This window comes from Halichoerus grypus, chromosome 5, assembly GCF_964656455.1.
Source record: "Halichoerus grypus chromosome 5, mHalGry1.hap1.1, whole genome shotgun sequence".
Classification (NCBI taxonomy): domain Eukaryota; kingdom Metazoa; phylum Chordata; class Mammalia; order Carnivora; family Phocidae; genus Halichoerus; species Halichoerus grypus.
Window position 1 is genome coordinate 104,334,555 of NC_135716.1, and position 18,773 is coordinate 104,353,327.

Genomic DNA, 18,773 nt, shown 5'->3' on the forward strand with positions numbered 1-18,773 from the left:
GTTTTGACACTGCTCTTATCTTGTAACTCTCACCTCTTTCCCTTTCTTAACTCATCTTTAGCAAAAGGAGGGGATTATTGCAACTGTAACAGCAATGTGACAAAAAAAGGGGCCTGGGCTTGGTACATATTCACAGCATGTGTGCAATGTTTGCAAATTTCCTGCTATGTTTTGCCTGACTATAAATGTTTACAACGTAAACCCATGCCTATTGTAAACAGCTGTTTTTACACTACTGAACAGAAACTAGGAAATCAGGGCTTTTGTTAACTAGCTTTGTGTCTTTGGGTAAGTAATGTAAACTCTCTAGGCTTCGGCTTCTTTTTTTTACATATAAGGCATTTTGGTTAAATAAATTTCCTTCTCTTAAGAAAAGTTTATTCTTTAGGCTTTCATTTTGCAATGAAATTTCCAATCAACAAAGAAGCCCAGAAAATGTCAGGAAAAGTAACATGATATCAAGTCTTATTATTATTCAGTTTCAAATTCCATTGATACTAATAATTTAATTTAATGGCAGTTTGTGAATGGAGTTGTTTATTCTCTTAACAGAGGAAAAAGTAACACCCAAATCCTTATTATACTGGGACACATTGTTTTTAGATTTTTATCACTTAAAAGCGGCAGAAAAAAATTCCTTTTTGGATTTTCTAAAGGAAATGAAACAATTCACCTTAATAGTAATAAGTCAGCTAAATGAAGCTTCCACACATCATATTCCCTGGGGAGTACCTTGAAAGAAAGATCAAAACCCTTTTAAAATCCCTGTGGCCTCAAAAGCTTTCATTTTTCTTGGGAAGTTCCCCTGATTCATGGAATTCAAAAAATCTAAACATTCAGATCTGATGAAAACTGAAAGAAAATTCCCTCACACTTGTGTTTATCAACATTTTAAAAGAACGAAGTTTAAAATCTTGGTGGGTGAGTTGGTCTGGATATGAGACATTCTGAGACCATCTTCTTTGACCTGATTCCTATTGGATATAAAAATAAATCCAACCCAGCAGCCAGGAAGGACTATGCTTTTCTGCATAAAAATAAAATGGATCAAACTCTCTGACAATAATGAAACAAAAGCATGATAAGTAAGGAAGGTGAGGAGGAGGAAAATAAGATTCTAAGTCTTAGAAACAAGAAAGAGAAATGTACCACCCAAGCCATTAGCTGTGACTGTCTGCACCATTGCAACACGGCCATTTCTTGCACGTCTGGTTCCCAGGGCTCCAATGGTTATCACAAACATGACACTCTGTGCGCATGAGCGCATAGCTCAGCTTGAGGCTAAGTGCTTCCACATACGCAGTTCAGGTGTATCTGAATAGATTCAGGCAAATCTATTTTCATGACAGTGCCAAAGATCCTCCTGGAAAACAACTTATCCTAAGGGAAGAAAGAGCCAGATGTTATGTGCTGAACCAAATATCAAGGCTTGGTCATCAGAAAAGAGGAGAGAAGAGAGATTCTGAGTTTACTCCCTCAAGAGACTCCTGTGTCCCTTAGATTGATGTCTTGCCCATGGACCCTTTCTGGGTCGGGGCGGGGAGAGCCAAGTGAGAGCACAAGCACGAACAGAGCATTTCCACGAAAGCTCAGCAAGGTATTGGTAGTCCTCTGAATAGGGTAATGCAGAATGGGGAAAAGAGGCATACCTCTATTTAGCACAATCCAACAAATCGTTTTAGCACATTGAGGGAGAAGTGCACGGCAAGTGACTATAGTCCTCAGGTGGGATGTAGCAGATGCTTAAGAAGTAGCAGTGGGATCTGTTGGATGTCCCATGATAACTGACTGGATATGTTCATTAACACTCTTAGAAATCCACTATTACTGGGGTGCCTGGGTGGCTCAGTCAGTTGAGCATCTGCCTTCGGCTCGGGTTGTGATCTCAGGGTCCTGGGATCGAGCCCCGCATCAAGCTCCCTGCTCAGGGGGGAGTCTGCTCCACCCCCCCGGCTCTTCCCTGCTCATGCTCTCTCTCTCCTTCCTTCTCAAATAAATAAAACCTTAAAAAAAAAAAAAGAAAAGAAACCCACTATTACTTCCAGAAAGTTTATAGGCAAAAAGATGGGTGTATTGATCAAGAGAGGCGAGGTGATCATAACAAATGTGTCATCTCTGCTTACAAGCCAATGATCAGAAGAAGTCCTATATCCTTGCCTAAATGCAAGTGAGCCAGGGAATATGGAGGAACAGGTGGCATCTCTGCCATCTTAAAGAGTGGATGCTGGGCGCCTGGGTGGCTCAGTTGGTTAAGCGACTGCCTTCGGCTCAGGTCATGATCCTGGAGTCCCTGGATCGAGTCCCGCATCGGGCTCCCTGCTCGGCGGGGAGTCTGCTTCTCCCTCTGACCCTCCCCCCTCTCATGTGCTCTCTCTCTCTCAAATAAATAAATAAAATCTTTAAAAAAAAAAAAAAGAGTGGATGCTGTAAGGAGCAAGCAGGTGGGGGCAAGAGCTAGTGAAATACACTCATCATTTGACCTCATTCATTCCTACATACCCATGAGACCAAGGAAAGTGGTCTATATACATACTTTTACATAATTCCCATGATAGTCAAAGGAAACAAATTCAGAGAAGTAACATACCAGAAGTCATACAGAAGTCATACAGCTGTTCAGTTCTCTTTGACTCCAAATACGTCCTTTTTTTTTATTATTCAGTGTTTGCCGTTATTTGCTTTAAAATAACCCCAAACATTTATTGAGTTCCGGTTCTGTTCTTTATTATCTCATTCAGTCTTTTCACCACAAACTAGTGAAGTAAGATCGGTGTTATTCTCAATGGGCACAGAGAGTTTAAGTAACTTGATCTAAGTTACAAAGCCTATAAGAAGAAGAGATATGGCTGAGCTCAGATCTTCTGCCTTCAACTCTAGAGCTATTTCCATTCACTCTTTCAAACAATTGCACCCAGAAAGGTTGAGAATTTGCCCAAGGTCCCACTAAGAAGCAGCAGACTGGAATTTGAAATCAAACCACACAACTCCCAGTCTGATGCTCTTCGCATTACAATGTCTCTCTTCAATTAGTGACACAGATACTTCAGTTATACCCATTATCAAAGTCATCAGTTGCGAGCTATACATTTGGTTCCCTGCAAACTATTGGTTCATACAGTGACTGCTACTCTGGAGAATAATGGATTCTCTCTAATTTAAAACTTTATTTTTCATTCGAACAAGTCATTGAGCATCTCTAAAGCATAGCTTCCTTTGCCCTTCACAGACTGAACACAAATAACTTATCCATGAATTGTTTTATACTTGAAGTATGTAGGACAGATGCTTAACTGTAACCCATAAGATGTTTTTGAGGCAGAACCTATGAAAAAAACTCAAACAATGTCAATTGATGTAAGCTGAGAAAGAAGACAGGTGAAAAGCTATCAGGAAAAAAGGGTTTAAGGGAAGTATATATTAAATAATGGGTTAAGATTGAACACAATTATTTTTTTCTAAGTGTAAGGGAAAATGTATGTTATGAAAAATGATAAGAAACAGAGCCTATGGTGAGAATTATTAAGGTGTAGGTAGAATCAAAGCAGGGAAGAGAAAACTAAGAAAGCCAAGAGGCATTTGAATATCAACTAATGTCCAGGGTACTTCTCATAGGCAAAATCCAGCCCATTTGTGTATAGGGTTTGAGACTTCTTGCAAACAGACTAAACTGTGCTTATCTGCAAATAGACCGATTTTCACATACAGGCTCGATTAAAAAAGTAGCCTTTATAATAGGACATGTTTGTAAGATGGCCCACAGTCTCTATCTGCAAATTATTATGAAAACAAGGGATGTTAGATTGAGCTTTCACCATTTCCCCTAAAGGGCAAACAACCGACTCCAAGCACAGAGACTGTTCAAATGACTGTTCAAATGCAGGGGGTCTCATCTTGGGCTCCTCAGTAGAATCGCCTGAGGACGAACTGTCAATAAACTCTGCCTTACGGGCCCACCCACAGTGATTCCCACTTAATTGGAGTAGAGGGCTCCAAGCAACAATATTAAAAAAAAAATTCTTCCCAGGTAATCTGATGTCTGTGGTATAACCTTCCACTGTCACTCCTGCTTGCATGTACATTTCCTTGAATAATTGCCCAGCCCCACCCAAGCAAACACGAGGAAAATCCCACCTCTCAGGAGATTAGCCACGTCAGGCTTTGACCAGTTGGAGTTATTAGTGTTATTTCTTAGTTTAGTTTAGTTTATTGAGTGTGTTCTTAGCAAACGCATGTCGTGGGTGGCACTGAATCACATTTTTAATAGGAGAAACAACATAACAAGTTAGTGAAAAGCCTTTTACTTTAATGAACATGGTAAAAACCTTTCCCACATCTTATTGTTAAATTTAAAACTTTATCTTGAGCAATTCTCTCAGTTCACTTCTGTGCCCTTCCTTGCATGTGATATGATGCTCAGTGTGTCTGCTGTCTTTGTTCTTATATTCATCTATTCCTTTGTAATGTGGTAATTAGTTTTAAGTTGAAAGCCAATCCCAACTGTGAGGGCTGAGCTATTATTACTGCTGGCTAATGTACCACTAGAAGACCAGGCACAGTAAGAAAAAAGGTTATTTTTATGTTCTCTCGTTGGCTTGTTATTACCAATAATTAGGGAAACATTGGGCAAAATTTGTCACTTAAGCATAAATGAGAATAGAGATGGAAAAAAAGCAAAGATTATTAAAATGAGACACAGTGAGTTATCAGGGAGCAATCACTAAGCCTAAGTCATTTTATGTCCTAGAAAAACAGAGGTTCATCATCCAAACCCTGATCCACTGGTGGAAGGAGAGTCTCTGGAATTCTGGTTATCCTCTGAAAAGACAAGCAAAACTGTGTGTGTGTGTGTGTGTGTGTGTGCGCGCAGTTTTTGGAGACAGATACCCATCACCTTTACCAGAAGTTTATGAGTGAGGCATCTACACATTGGTTTGAAGGAGTATTACCTCCTCAAATCTTCTCTTTCTTAGCAGGTACCAATACTGATTCTTCTGACTACAGTTGGCTCTTGAACAACATGGGTTTGAACTGTGCAGATCCACTTGAATGAGGATTTTTTATAGTACAGAAACTGTAAGTGTATTTTCTCTTCCTTATGACTTTCTTAAGTAATATTTTCTTTTTTCTAGCTTACTTTATTGTAAGAATACAGCATATAACACACAAAATATGTGTTAATCGACTATGTTATTGATAAAGCTTCCCGTCAACATAGGCTATTAGTAGTTAAGTTTTTGAGGATTCAAAAGCTATATTGATACATAGATTTTTGACTATGTGGGGGTCAGTACTCCTAACCACCACGTGGTTCAAGGGTCAACTGTAGGTTCCAGGGTCAACTCTTCTTTTAGGATCTCTTTGTTGGTATAAGCCATAAGTACTTGATGCATTTCTTCAGTGTCCTTGCAAGGACTCTTAATTAATACATGCTGGGATCAGGCTTGCTTCTTATATATGAAGCCCACTAGGGTCAGGATCTTAATTTCCTGAACAATAATTGCTGCATCTTCTCTTCCTTTTCCGCTAATACTGCCTCTGATAATACCTTTTTCATCTTCTTTCTCTTACTTTGGCTTCCATGGCACCATCCTCTTCTGACTGTCCTCTTACCTCTCTGTTTACACATATTCATCATTTTTTATAAACTCCCTATATTCCAAATATCATTAAAATGTTGGTCTTCCCTCCACGTTTTATGCTTGGGTCTCATCTCTCACTACACACACCTTGGCTGCTTTACCTCATGTACCACTCCTCCTCCATCCTCCTTATCTCTGATTTTTTTTTTAAAGATTTTATTTATTTATTTGACAGAGAGAGACAATGAGAGAGGGAACACAAGCAGGGGGAGTGGGAGAGAGAGTAGCAGGCTTCCCGCGGAGCAGGGAGCCCGACGCAGGGCTCGATCCCAGGACCCTGGGTTCATGACCTGAGCCGAAGGCAGACGCTTAACGACTGAGCCACTCAGGCGCCCCCTCCTTATCTCTAATTGTGATGCCTTCTGAGGTCTAGCATTTTGTAGTGATTTTTTGGCATTTCTATTGTAAGTAGCTCATAAATGCCTTAGACTTGTATTTCTGGAAACATGTCCTTCCCTGTTTTTCTCCACCTTGGTCAATGATACTCTTTTGCACATTGGTGTCTAACCCAGATATATGAAATTCATTGCTGATTTCATTTTTCTGGCAGTTTCCATGGACATTTTGTCTTTTTTTTTTTTAAACCCTCTTATTTCACCTAATTCCTTTTGTCCCTCTGCAGTAATACTGCCACTCTTTAGTTTGGACCTCTTTTCTCCTAAATAGGCTCTTATGTGGTTGCTCTGTCTTTGGCCTTCTCTCCAACCCGTCTTCTGCATTTCCTTCCCAGATATATATATGTGACCATACCATTTTCCTGCTTAAAATTCTAGTGTTCTCTAAAGGTATAGCATTCTTTTGCTGAACAGTTCTTTGGAGAGTCTATAGAAATGCAAGATGCCTTTTCCAATGTCAAAATCCTAAGGAAAAGGCTGGAACTGAGAAATTTGGAAACATTGTTAACTATTTGGTGAATTACTAAAAGATATCTCTTAAGCATCATTATGTGCTTAGCTATATCCATTTTATCTTAGAATATGATATAAAAATTACCAAATGTCTCCTTTTTTTTAAAGTAATCTCTACACCCACTGTGGGTCTCAAACTCAGGACTCTGAGATCAAGAATTGCATGCTCTACTGACTGAGCCAGCCAGGTGCCCCTCCTTACTTTTTTTTTTTTAAGATTTTATTTATTTATTTGACAGAAAGAGAGACACAGCAAGAAAGGGGACACAAGCAGGGGGAGTGGGAGAGGGAGTAGCAGGCTCCCGGCCGAGCAGGGAGCCCAATGTGGGGCTCGATCCCAGGACGCCAGGATCATGACCTGAGCCGAAGGCAGACGCTTAACGACTGAGCCACCCAGGCGCCCCCCCTTACTTTTTTATCCATAAACTATATCTCGCATCTACCACCAGATTGCAAGCTTGATCTGTAGTCAGTAATGAGGATCTACCAGGTGCTAAAAAACTTTGCACTGATATTAATATTGTAATAATAACTCTCACTATTATGAACATTCAACAACTTTTTATTTTGCTTCTTATTTTTTGGCGTGTGCCAGCCACTATACAAGATAGAAGATAAAGACTTCATAATTTTTCTATAGCAAGTGAATGACAGAATTTTAGTGCCCCAAGAATATTTTCCAGAGATACCTGATAACCTAGTAAAGTTTATTTCAGGAACCATGCTATTACTGACCAAAGTAAGACATTTAATTACCCAAATAGCTTTACAATATCTAGAAAATCCTTACAACCTCTATTATCAGTAATTGACAGGAAAAAGGGAGAAATGACTTTGAAGTCTTAGTGATATAAAAAAGGCATTAAGTAGTCTCTTAAGAAATCAAGGGGCTTGCCTTTTATATGAGTGATCTTGCTGATACATTAGTGCTCAGCACCCATTTCTTTCCTTGAAAAAATCATGTTTTCTTCAAATATACAAATCCTATACATCTTTTCATGTTCTAACTGATGATGCATAGGAAAATTAGAACAGAATCTCAGAGTCATTGTAAAATAAGAAACTCTTTTTTATGCTGTGATTCTTTAGCTTTTCCTGTTCCTACTTCATTAGAAGAATCCTTTTTTTTTGAAGCTTACTTACAATTCCTCTTCTCATTTCATCCTGTTAGAATCCTCAAAGAGCACTTAGGGAGATCCTGACTACCCCACATGAACAGGGACCAATCAGTCCTAAATCACTGGAATTCCATCAAATTATACAAAATAACTCAGAAATTATAAGCCTAGAATAGAGCTATGGCTGCTCAGCCCTTAGTGACAGACTGATCACTGCCTTCACATTTCTGGAATAGACTCACAGCCTATATTCCTACAAATACCCAACAATTTAAATAATTAAGCCTATGAGCTTTTTTTGTGAAAGTTTGCCCCACAAGGCCTTTTCATAAGCATCAGCAATCTGTTAAAAATCCATGGTTTCTGCTCCTTGTTCTGTTGTTATAGCAACCATCATACCTAGACATATACAAAAAGACAAAAGACCACCACCTAACCAGTAATATCAAATTGTCATGACAATTTCTATTAAATACAAAATGACAAATCAATTTCTAACTGCTGAAGCATAAGATCAAGATAAAACCATCCTCTTTGATTTCTTTTAGCAAATATGGTAATGGTGGGGTTGGTGTTGGTAGTAGGTGATGAGATCGGAAAGGGGACATTGGAAGAGAGAGAACAACATTAAACACTTAGAAAACTGAGTTTAATTGGGCAAAAGTTAAAATTCAATGGTAACTGACACTGTCCAAACATTGAAACATTGAAGTGGCCAGCTCCTACGCAAGCGTAAAATATCAGATCCCTGTTTTACCCATCTAATAAAAAAGCTCACCGCATACGTTCATCTTTTGGCTTGAAAGAGATGTTTGTAAAATATCCCTTGTGGCTATTCTGACGAGTTGTTGCGGCAAAGTTAGGAGAATCTTAATGTAGAGCCCTAGGGTTCTAGAGCGAAATCATGCCATGAGCAGGGCAAATTGTTCACCATTCAGAAAAGAGCTCCGACCATGTTACCAGGCACACTGAAGACAGGATCTGACCATGAGGTAACCAGTACCATGTGGCCAGAGCTGCTCATCATAAGTTGAATTTTGTCAAACACACGAAGTCATAAGATCAGGTGGGCCCAGGAACAATTCACTGCAAGATAGAGATAGAATATCTGGAAGCAGCCATGAGAATGGGCCAGAGGGCACAAGTAAGTACATGACTAAGTGTCCCACACCCACATATCACCAAACACTGTTACATGGGCCTTAACCTTACCTTACATATATAGCCACAGTGGGTAGAGGGATAAGATGTTGCCCTTATGGATACTTGGTTCCAAGTGTGGGTATGAGCTGAAAAAGGACTGCTGCATCCCTACCGTCCTATGGCGGGGTGGGGGGGGGCTAACATTCAGTAGCCAGGGGAAGCCCTCCCACTGGGCAGAGCTTTATGGAGTGCTTACTTTTCTTTGTGTAGAAGTGGCCCCAAACAAGAATACACATAGACTCATGGATAATGGTGAATAGCGTAGCTGCATATCTAAGGGCCTGGAAAAAGACATACTTGAAGATCAGGAATAAGAAAGTCTCGAGGAGAGGCATGCGGATGACCTAAGGGAGGGAGTATGAAATTTGAAGATCTTTTTATCACATATTAACACCTCACGGAGATCACCTATTATGGAAGAGGCACTAAACAACCGAGGAGACAGAATGACTCAGCTAGCAGACATCATCCAGCCTCTGTCAACAGCCACTCCTGGGCTAGCACAATGGAGTAGACATGTTGAAAGTGATGAAGGCTTATGTGCAGGGCTTACGTGGCTCCCATTTAGTAGCTGATCTAGCTACTGCTGCTGTCAAATGCCCAACCTGCCATATTCAGCCCCAACCCTTGAAGAGACCAAGCAGCCACTTGGAATAAACTTAGAAGCAAGGGATCAATTGAAAGATCATAAAGTCTCTTTTAGAAACTCATCACAGGACCAAGCTATTACACTGGGTCTCTACTTGGAAGTTTTGATTTCCACTTGATAGTCAGATGTTAGAGACATTTATTTTAATCTTCCCTATTAAAAATTAATATTTTAGTCTGATGGTCTTCACCAAATAAAATGTTGCTGAGTCTCACTCACTAAAATGGAAACTGTCCAAATTGAAATCAGTCATCGATCCGTCCTCAGCATGACTAACCCATTTAGGTTAGATCTGGGTATTAATGAAACCAAAGATGGAAGTCATTAACCTTTTTAAAATTTTTATTTTAAGAAGGCATATTTTATTCTTAGAATATCTATGCAGCAGAAGCTATCTGGTACAGACCATCCATCTGCTGCTTGCCATTCAGTCAAATTGATACGGTAGGTAGAATGCTGTTGCACTTCCCCTCCTAGCCCTTGGTTCTGGAACTCCTTAGTGTTATTCTTTGGTGATCCATATTTCTGATGTGAACTCAAACTAGGTCAGTGGCCACTACTCTTAAGAAGGTTAGCTAATGTAATATCACCATGCTATGATAAACCCATGCCTTAGACGTATCAAACACTGAAAAGGTTTTGTTGAATAAATTAATATGAACGAATAATTTTATAAAACCTAAGTCTTTATTTTGTAGGAGCCTCAGAAAATATTTTTAAATCATCTATATCCCCGATCTTCCACAACCAATCAATTACTCTTTTACTTCTTGACTATGTCCTTCTATACTCCATCTACTTCTCTCCAGTTCCATAGCCACCACCCTGGTCTATATTACTATCATCTATTGCTTGTAGTGCTGCTAATTACTCTTATGTCCCTTCCAATGTATCCTCTGTAGGGCTGTGAAGTGATATTAAAGTGAAAATGTGATCACTTTATACCCCTGTTTAAAACACTTTTTTAAAAAGATTTTATTTATTTATTTGACAGAGAGAGAGAGACAGCGAGAGAGGGAACACAAGCAGAGGGATTGGGAGAGGGAGAAGCAGGCTTCCCGTGGAGCAGGGAGCCCAATGCGGGGCTCGATGCGGGGCTCGATCCCAGGACCCTGGGATCATGACCTGAGTCGAAGGCAGATGCTTAACAACTGAGCCACCCAGGCACCTCTGTTTAAAACACTTTAATGATTGCTCATTGCTCTTAGGATAAAGACCTAAATACTCAGAAAACTTTTAATGGCAATGGCCTGATCGAATGATCTCATTACCATTTCTAGAAAACCCAATACTTATCCCATTATAGACTTTATTTTTGCTTACTAAGGCAGCATGAGCTTACAAAGATGAACATTTATTCATGATTTTGAGTGTGAACTATGTAATGACTAGATTTTTAGTTAACTCAATTTGAATAGAGTAACACCAGAGAGGGGTGAGATTCTGATTCTAGGAGGGAGACTATAATGAGGCATCCAATAAGAGGTGAGAGAAGAAAGTAATTCTCATGATTAGAGAGTTGGTCCTTGTGTCATATATAAATTGGGAGTTGTGATGTCTTCTCCCAAATCCCTTTTGATAATATAGATGCCATGTGCAGTACAGTTGGTGTACTTCACAGGAGAATACTGTAATCCTGTAAAAGCATGTTGAGACTGTAGGATGTGAGTCATGACAAAAATCTCAAGGATTACGATTTTTTTCTTCTACCCCAGAGGGCTCAATTTTTGCATCTCTCCTATAGAAATTCATGTTATGAAGAACTAATAAGATGAAATAAGATAAAACCAAATACCCAAATATAAGATCAAGCATAGATCACAAAGTACTAATTTCTTCATTTAAATTATATGGTTCAACACTACATTTCATTCCTTTGAAATCAACCTGGCAGCCTCAAAATTTGTCTGAGTACTTTCTTCTTGGATTCTAAATTTCCTTGATAATGGACTGCATATTTGAAATCTATTTGGTCTATTTGCCAGTTTATTTTGTTTTGACCTGATTTAGATAGTAGATCATTGTTTTTTGCTTATTTAACTAGTTTTCAATATGTTACAAGGCAGAATACCCCCCAGTTAAATCTGCTACAAATATGGTTTTTACTTCTGTTTTATACAGAGGCTAGGTTTTTACCAAATTTATTCAATCCATCCATTTAAAAAATTGATCTAGTAAATACCAGTTATTGACATTCTAAAATTATTTATATGTGTAGGAATAGCCTACTCCTATTTTTAATACATATTAGTAAGCTCCTATGAGTTGTTTTCTTTGTGACAATTATATGTGACTTCAGTCTTGCATATAAGGGTTAAAATTTCTTATTTTTCTATTCACTTTATTTTTTTATTTCTTATTTTCTATTTTTCTATTCTATTTTCCATCACTGTAACAATGGTAATTACTTTCTTGTGCGTATTTCCTTCCTTCTATTTCTTTTCCTTCACTTCATCTTCCTGTGTGGTCTATTTTTATTTGTTTTCCCCTGTTCATTTGAACTTTACAGACCTTGAACTTGGTTATATTTACCTCTCATATATATATACTTTCAATCTAGAAAAGGAGACTAGTTTCTAAAGATTGCATATGTTGGTATCTTTGTGTTCAGGCCTACTACAAGTAGGAGATGATTTTAAACACAAATTAGCTCATTATCACAAGTAATATAAGTCTCACCAGTAACTATTTGGTCTTTATGATACTCCAGGGCTAATGTGCTTGCTCAGGAAAAACATTTAAATTAAATCCATAAATATAAATAATATGTTTAGATAAAAATACAGTCATACAAATTAATTCACAAGCAGTGTGTTGTACTAGTTACCTGCACAAGGCTCTGTGTCACACAACTGTAGTGTGAGGTACCAACAAATACTGAGACTCCATAGCAATTCTGGCTCTGCAGAGTTTCCCTTGTATCTCCAGCCGTTCAATGGTTATTCAAATCTTCATTAGTTGAAAGGTGGGAGACGGTACAACATCATGTTGAGGCATCACTTCAGCAGTTGAGCTCAAGGTTTGTGGGACAAGTCTGTACACCTGTTCTGTTATGGTAGTCAAGTACCTAAGGATGACCTAGCTTCAAAATCAGGTCCATTTCATAGTGCTGTTGACTTGACTGACATGTCTTCTAAATTTCAGAACTTCTGCCTCTCTGCCCCTAATATGTGATCATTCTCAACGTGTGTGTGTGTGTGTGTGTTAATGTTAATTACTCTGCTAGTTCTGACCTTCTTAACAATCCTCTCCTTCAGTCCTTCCATTGGCAACTGATCATCTGAATATTCTGATAACAGTACATTCTCAATGTGCCTGATTCTTTACGACCTTAAAAATCTGACTCTTCTTTTTCTGAAAAAAACAAGGCTCCAGCTGACTCTATTTTTAATGAATCATACAGATAGTGTAAGTCATTTGGGAGGGAGAGGTAAAACTGTGTGCTTTGCTGCACATCCCCCTTCTTCTGCATCCATCCTTGTCCATATCCACCCCCACATCCCTGCCATGACTGGCTTTGCGTCTCGTCTCTCCTCTCATCTCCCAGTGGCCAGAGCAAGTTGGCCACTTGGAGGCAAAAGTGCTGAGCTTTCATAGTTCTGCACTGGACAGTTATTGGCTTCAGGCTGCTGGGCACTTTCTGTTCTCAGGGAATCTGGATGAGGGATCCTAGTAGGCGGAGGGTCGTTTCTCTGGAGAAGGGTTCCTATGCCAGACTTCAGGAGTAAAGCATGCAGAAACTGGGAAACAGATACCCAAAATTCATAAAAGGGATCTGAGGGCATCTGAGTGAAGTAACACAGTGACCATTATGCTAACTGTCCCTGTAGGTAGTGCGTGACATGTCCCTAGGTGCTATCTTTTGCATGAAAGCATCTACTCTCCCCTAGGAAAAGAAAAAAGGAACTGGCATTTCCTTAGGCATTTGAACTTGTTAATACTTTATTTATTTTTTAGAAAAGATTTGTTTATTTTTTGAGAAAGTAGGAGTAGGGGCAGAAGGAGAAGGAGAGATAAAACCTCAAGCAGACTCCCTGCTGAGCACAGAGCCTGACGCGGGGGTCAATCCCAGGACCCTGAGACCATGACCCAAGACAAAACCAAGGGTCAGTTGCTCAACCAAATGAGCCACCCAGGTGCCCCAAACTTGTCTTTTCTTTTTCTTTCTTTCTTTCTTTCTTTCTTTCTTTCTTTCTTTCTTTCTTTCTTTCTTTCTTTCTTTCTTTCTTTTTCTTTTCTTTCGTTCGTTCATTCTGTCTTCCTTCTTTCTTTCTTTTCTCTCTCTCTCTCTCTCTTTCTTTCTTAAGATTTTATTTATTTATTTGACATAGAGAGAGAGTACAAGCAGGGGGAGCGGCAGGCAGAGGGAGAGGGAGAAGCAGGCTCCCCGATGAGCAGGGAGCTGGATGCAGCTCCATCTCAGAACCCTGAGATCATGACCTGACCCGAAGGCAGATGCTTAACCAACTGAGCCACTCAGGGGCCCCAAACTTGTTCATTCTTTAAAGAGACATTTATGTTGCCTGGTTTGTGGTATTTATAAAATTTGTTTTCCATTGAAATTGCCACTCATAAATTTGCAGGCATGTACTAATTCAGAATATTTAAATTATTTATTCAATAAAATAAGGAAATATTTACTGAAAAAATGCTCTGTAAGTTGTAGAAAAACTGAAGTAATGTATGTGATTGTCTGGTGTGATGGCTCTTTATGAATGCCTCTGGCTGTTGGCCAATTTTGCATCAGTTTAACAAATTTATTTCAGCATTCTTGATTGCCTGTGTATGGGTCCACTCTGAATTCTTCAAACCAGCATAACATCTCACTGGTTCCCTCACAGATTAATTCAGGTGAATAAAATCTTTGACACTTAAATTAATTAATTTTTCTACAAGTTCCTTTATTAATAAAGCAAAGCATGTAAAAGGACAAGTTCCCCAAATGATCCATATGATTAAAAGTGTAAATTCATTCTAACCTGAAAAAGAAAACAAATGGCAGGCAAATGTTTGGGCCATAGACATTTTAATCACACAACTGTAGCAGCTGAACCACATTTGACTAATTCTTTGGTCTCTGTTACTGGAAGAAACCACGCTGACTGCAGTTGATAGGCTGTGTCATACACAGTTTGAGGTCAGAACACACATTAAAAATAACCATAAAATAAGAGGAATGTTTTAAAGTTATGTGACAGAATCAAGGCAGATTTTTTTTAAAAGGAAAAAAGGCTAAAAATATTCCCGAATAGCTGATACTTCAAAAACCAGATTATATATAATTTAGCTGCACATTTTAGTGTATTCTCTCTGTGTATGCGATCACATACTCTTCACCTGCTCCCAACTCACACTTGCTTTACCCCCACCTAATCATGGGCTATGTAGGTATAAAAAAAAATAAATAGCAGTGTCTAAACACAGACAGGAGGTTTTTAAAAAATTAACAAACACCACGATGAAAACATTGAACTTTTTCCCTTATCAAAAGACAAAAGAATGGCAAGGCATTCCATTCACAAATATGGCAGTTTGACAAAAACAAAACAAAACAAAACAAAACTTCACACACACACTCAAAGTCTATACTGGATTTGGTCACTTTACTAAATCATTAAAATAATAAAACTAATGAAAACATGATCATAATTCTTTTAAAGCAGTAAAGGCCAGACACAGTTGGAGAAAGATATTCATGTGCAAGTATAGCACATCACTGGTGTCAAGTTATCTTACAAGAAAATCACCAGATACTCAGTAATCAAGGACACTCTATTGACACTGACTTTGGTCTGAGACGTCTTCACTGGCCCACTCCTATTTGGACTGAACTACTGAAAGGAACATAGATATTGGGCAGTTCGGATGGGCCATCCTCCTCCTTAGTCCTACACTGACAATGTTCCTAGGGCCATCAATTCACTTTACAAATGGCTGTTTGGGAAGATTTTGACAAAACTCTCAAGAGACTATAGCTAATAGCCATCCCAATGGCAAATATTCTGTTTCTAGCCTGGAATGAGAGAGAAACAGGGAAATACAACCCAGCTTAGTTGTCTTTACAAAGCTGAGCTGCAAGCACTGAACTCCCAACTTCTGCATTCCCTCAATTTCTAGGACTTGTTCTAAACACAGCCTTCCTCTTCCTAGTGAAATACTAGCTTGCCTCTATGGAACTGCTCATTCTCTCAAATTGCTGGTACCAACATGTGCTTTGTTTGTTTTACTATTCTGTTGTTTGGTAGTTCTGAGAGGATCTACTTAAAGAACAATGAATCATGGAACACTACATCAAAAATTAATGATGTACTGTATGGTGACTAACATAACATAATAAAAAAATTTTATTTATTCAACTATACTGAATAAAACCGGTTTGTACTTTTAAAAAAAGAATCTTGGTGTTCACGGGTTTAATATTTAGGAATATGAAAAGTGGTTGAAACTACTGATAAGCAGGTGTTGGTGGCAGTGGAAATATTTTGAGTAATCAGAGAATTTTTTTTAATGCATCCTATTCAGTGAATGCACAGCAGACAGTATTTTATTTTCAGGCTTGTTACCCAAGAATTGTTCCTCAGGGAGATGTTGGCAGTTGTCTTCAATATATCACCATTAATGGTGCATTAGCAGAGCACGACCAAATAGTTACTACCCTGCTCATCTCAGGTGGCCCTCATTTCTCTCTGTCTTATATGCAAAGTCTTTCAGAAATCTGTTTACTTAATCAATGTAAGGAACATATGGAATAATGCAAAGTGGTTTAAGAAACAGATCCTCAAAATGAAGGGGGGGAAATCGGAGGGGGAGACGAACCATGAGAGACTATGGACTCTGAAAAACAAACTGAGGGTTCTAGAGGGGAGGGAGGTGGGGGTATGGGTTAGCCTGGTGGTGGGTATTAAAGAGGGCACATTCTGCATGGAGCACTGAGAGTTATATGCAAACAATGAATCATGGAACACTACATCAAAAACTAATGATGTAATGTATGGTGATTAACATAACATAAGAAAAATAAATAAATAAATTCCTAGGTTTGGAAGGACAAAAAAAAACGAAAGAAAGAAACAGATCCTCATAAGTAGCCAAATTTAGTTGTTCATTATTCCAAGGAAATTAATTCTATTTCAGGTTCAATGATAGTGATGATCATTAGTACTATTTGCGGAATGTTCCTGTTTCTGCCCCCATTCGGAGCACATAGTAGGCTTACACTTCCATGCTCTTTCATTGCTAGGAAGGAAATCATGTTGTCCGTTTTGCCCAATGAATTATGAGTAAAATGATATGTGTCGTTCCTAGGTGAGAACACTTAGTTTTCACAGGGAGACCCTCAGAACTTTTCCTCCCTCTGCATGATGATGGGTAATTTTAAGATAAAGATAATGGCTGTTCCATCAACCTGAATCCCCCCACCCTGACCCCACTGCCTCCAAATGGATATGAAACACAAATGAGGAACACATCTTCGTTGTTTAAAGCCACTGAGCTTTTGGGGTTGATTGTTAATCCAGGTCATTCTAACCTATCTTCACTGATGTCTATACTCATGAAGAAGCAGAGTTATAAATTACAAGTTGGATGTAACAGGAGAAGGGAAACACCTTGGGGTAAAGGGCATATCTGACCACAGAGATTTCGGGACTTCTCTCTTCACAATCTTTACTTGGCTCAGGCTGGCATTAAGATTCCTTTAATGGTGGCATACTTCAGCACGAAGTGTGCCGCTAATAACATACTTTTCAGATAGCTTCCCAGGAGGGCTCTATGCAGAAGATAACATAGTAAGGCCTAAAAATAGTGTGGTTAAAATATGTTGATGCCTTGAAGTGAACTGTCCGCAATTCTAAATTTAATTCAGCTCATCACACTCGGCACAATGGTGGAGACAAACATCATGTAAGATACATCTTTCTACTCAGGAGCTCAAACTTGTAAGTAAAAAAAAAAGCACTTATTTTTTAAGTATATTGTGCTGTGGACTTAAATACATTTCTCAATGAATCCTTAAAACTTTATGGGACAAGCATTGTGATTTCCCTGAACTGGTGATGTTGACAATTTATTGGGTTTATGTGTAAAACATGGCATTATGTGCTTTTTTTTTCTTCTTCATTTATTTTTTATTTTTTATCTTTTTTAAAGATTTTATTTATTCATTTGACAGAGAGAGAGACACACACACAGCAAGAGAGGAAACACAAGCAGGGGGAGTGGGAGAGGGAGAAGCAAGCTTCCCGCCGAGCAGGGAGCCCGATGAGGGCTCGATCCCAGGACCCTGGAATCATGACCTGAGCCGAAGGCAGAGGCTTAACGACTGAGCCACCCAGGCGCCCCAGCATTATGTGTTTTATATACATTTATTTATTCATTTACCAAAGCAAGTACATGAAGAGGAAGCTGAGTCTCAGAGGGTTTAAGGAGAATTTCCAAAGACACACACTAGTAAGTGACAGATATGGGATTCATATCTAGGTCTAATTTCCAAGTCTGCAATTGCCCAGCATGGTGGTGGGTGCTATGGCGGGGTTAGCATTAGGAATTTAGCATCTGTTGGGAAGATGACTAACATTTTTTGTATGAAACTGAAAAAAGCTCCAGCAAAGCTAACTACATGTAGCCAGTAAGTTCTTTTTGAAAGAAACTATTCCTCGGAGATTTTCCCCATTGTCCTCTGTTCCAACCATAGCATCTGTGTAGTGGGACCTCATGATTGTTGGGGGTCTATGGGATTTGGAACCTGGCTGGAATGTCTTTTCTTTGACTTTTCTATCTAGATAACTTGTACTTATTCTTCAAACTCCGTTCAAATATCAGCTCTTCGGGAAACCCTTTCCCACCTACCCAAGGCAAGTTCATCAGTCTCTTTAGGGGACCAGCAAAGGACTTTTCTCCCACTTATAGCATCAACTTCATTGTGTTAGAACTTAGCTGTTCATAGGTCTCTCTTTTCTACTAAACTGGGAGGCAGGGCCAAAACGTCTTAAGCATTGTTCCTGTGAATTGCATAGTGCTTGGCCCGTGGCAAATGCTCCAAGATGTTTGCGGAGAAAAAGGAGAAAGTTTTTCTCCCCTTCATATAGAAATTGCCAGTCCAAAATGATAACTCAATCATAAGACACAGACACAGCGGTCCCATCACAATAACTTGTGCCTTTGATAACTGGATTTTAGCAAGTGTTCCACTGAAACAAAACAGGCAATCCTCCAGCATGATTTTGACACAAATACCTAGGTAAGCAGCACTGCTATT

General features: G+C 39.0%; 1 protein-coding gene across 2 annotated transcripts in view; it reads left to right on the forward strand.

The window, feature by feature from the left end:
• The window catches only part of EXTL2 (exostosin like glycosyltransferase 2), a 151,230-nt gene that overhangs the window by 50,675 nt on the left and 81,782 nt on the right, over positions 1-18,773 (forward strand). The window contains exon 6 of one of the 2 annotated variants that reach the window (XM_078072688.1): positions 4,974-5,072. The exons of the other annotated variant lie outside the window; for it this stretch is intronic. Within the exon in view, the coding sequence (XP_077928814.1) occupies positions 4,974-5,050 (77 nt within the window). The 3' untranslated portion in view covers positions 5,051-5,072. Of the gene's footprint in view, positions 1-4,973; positions 5,073-18,773 lie in introns of those variants that run through there. 2 annotated transcript variants of the gene reach the window in all.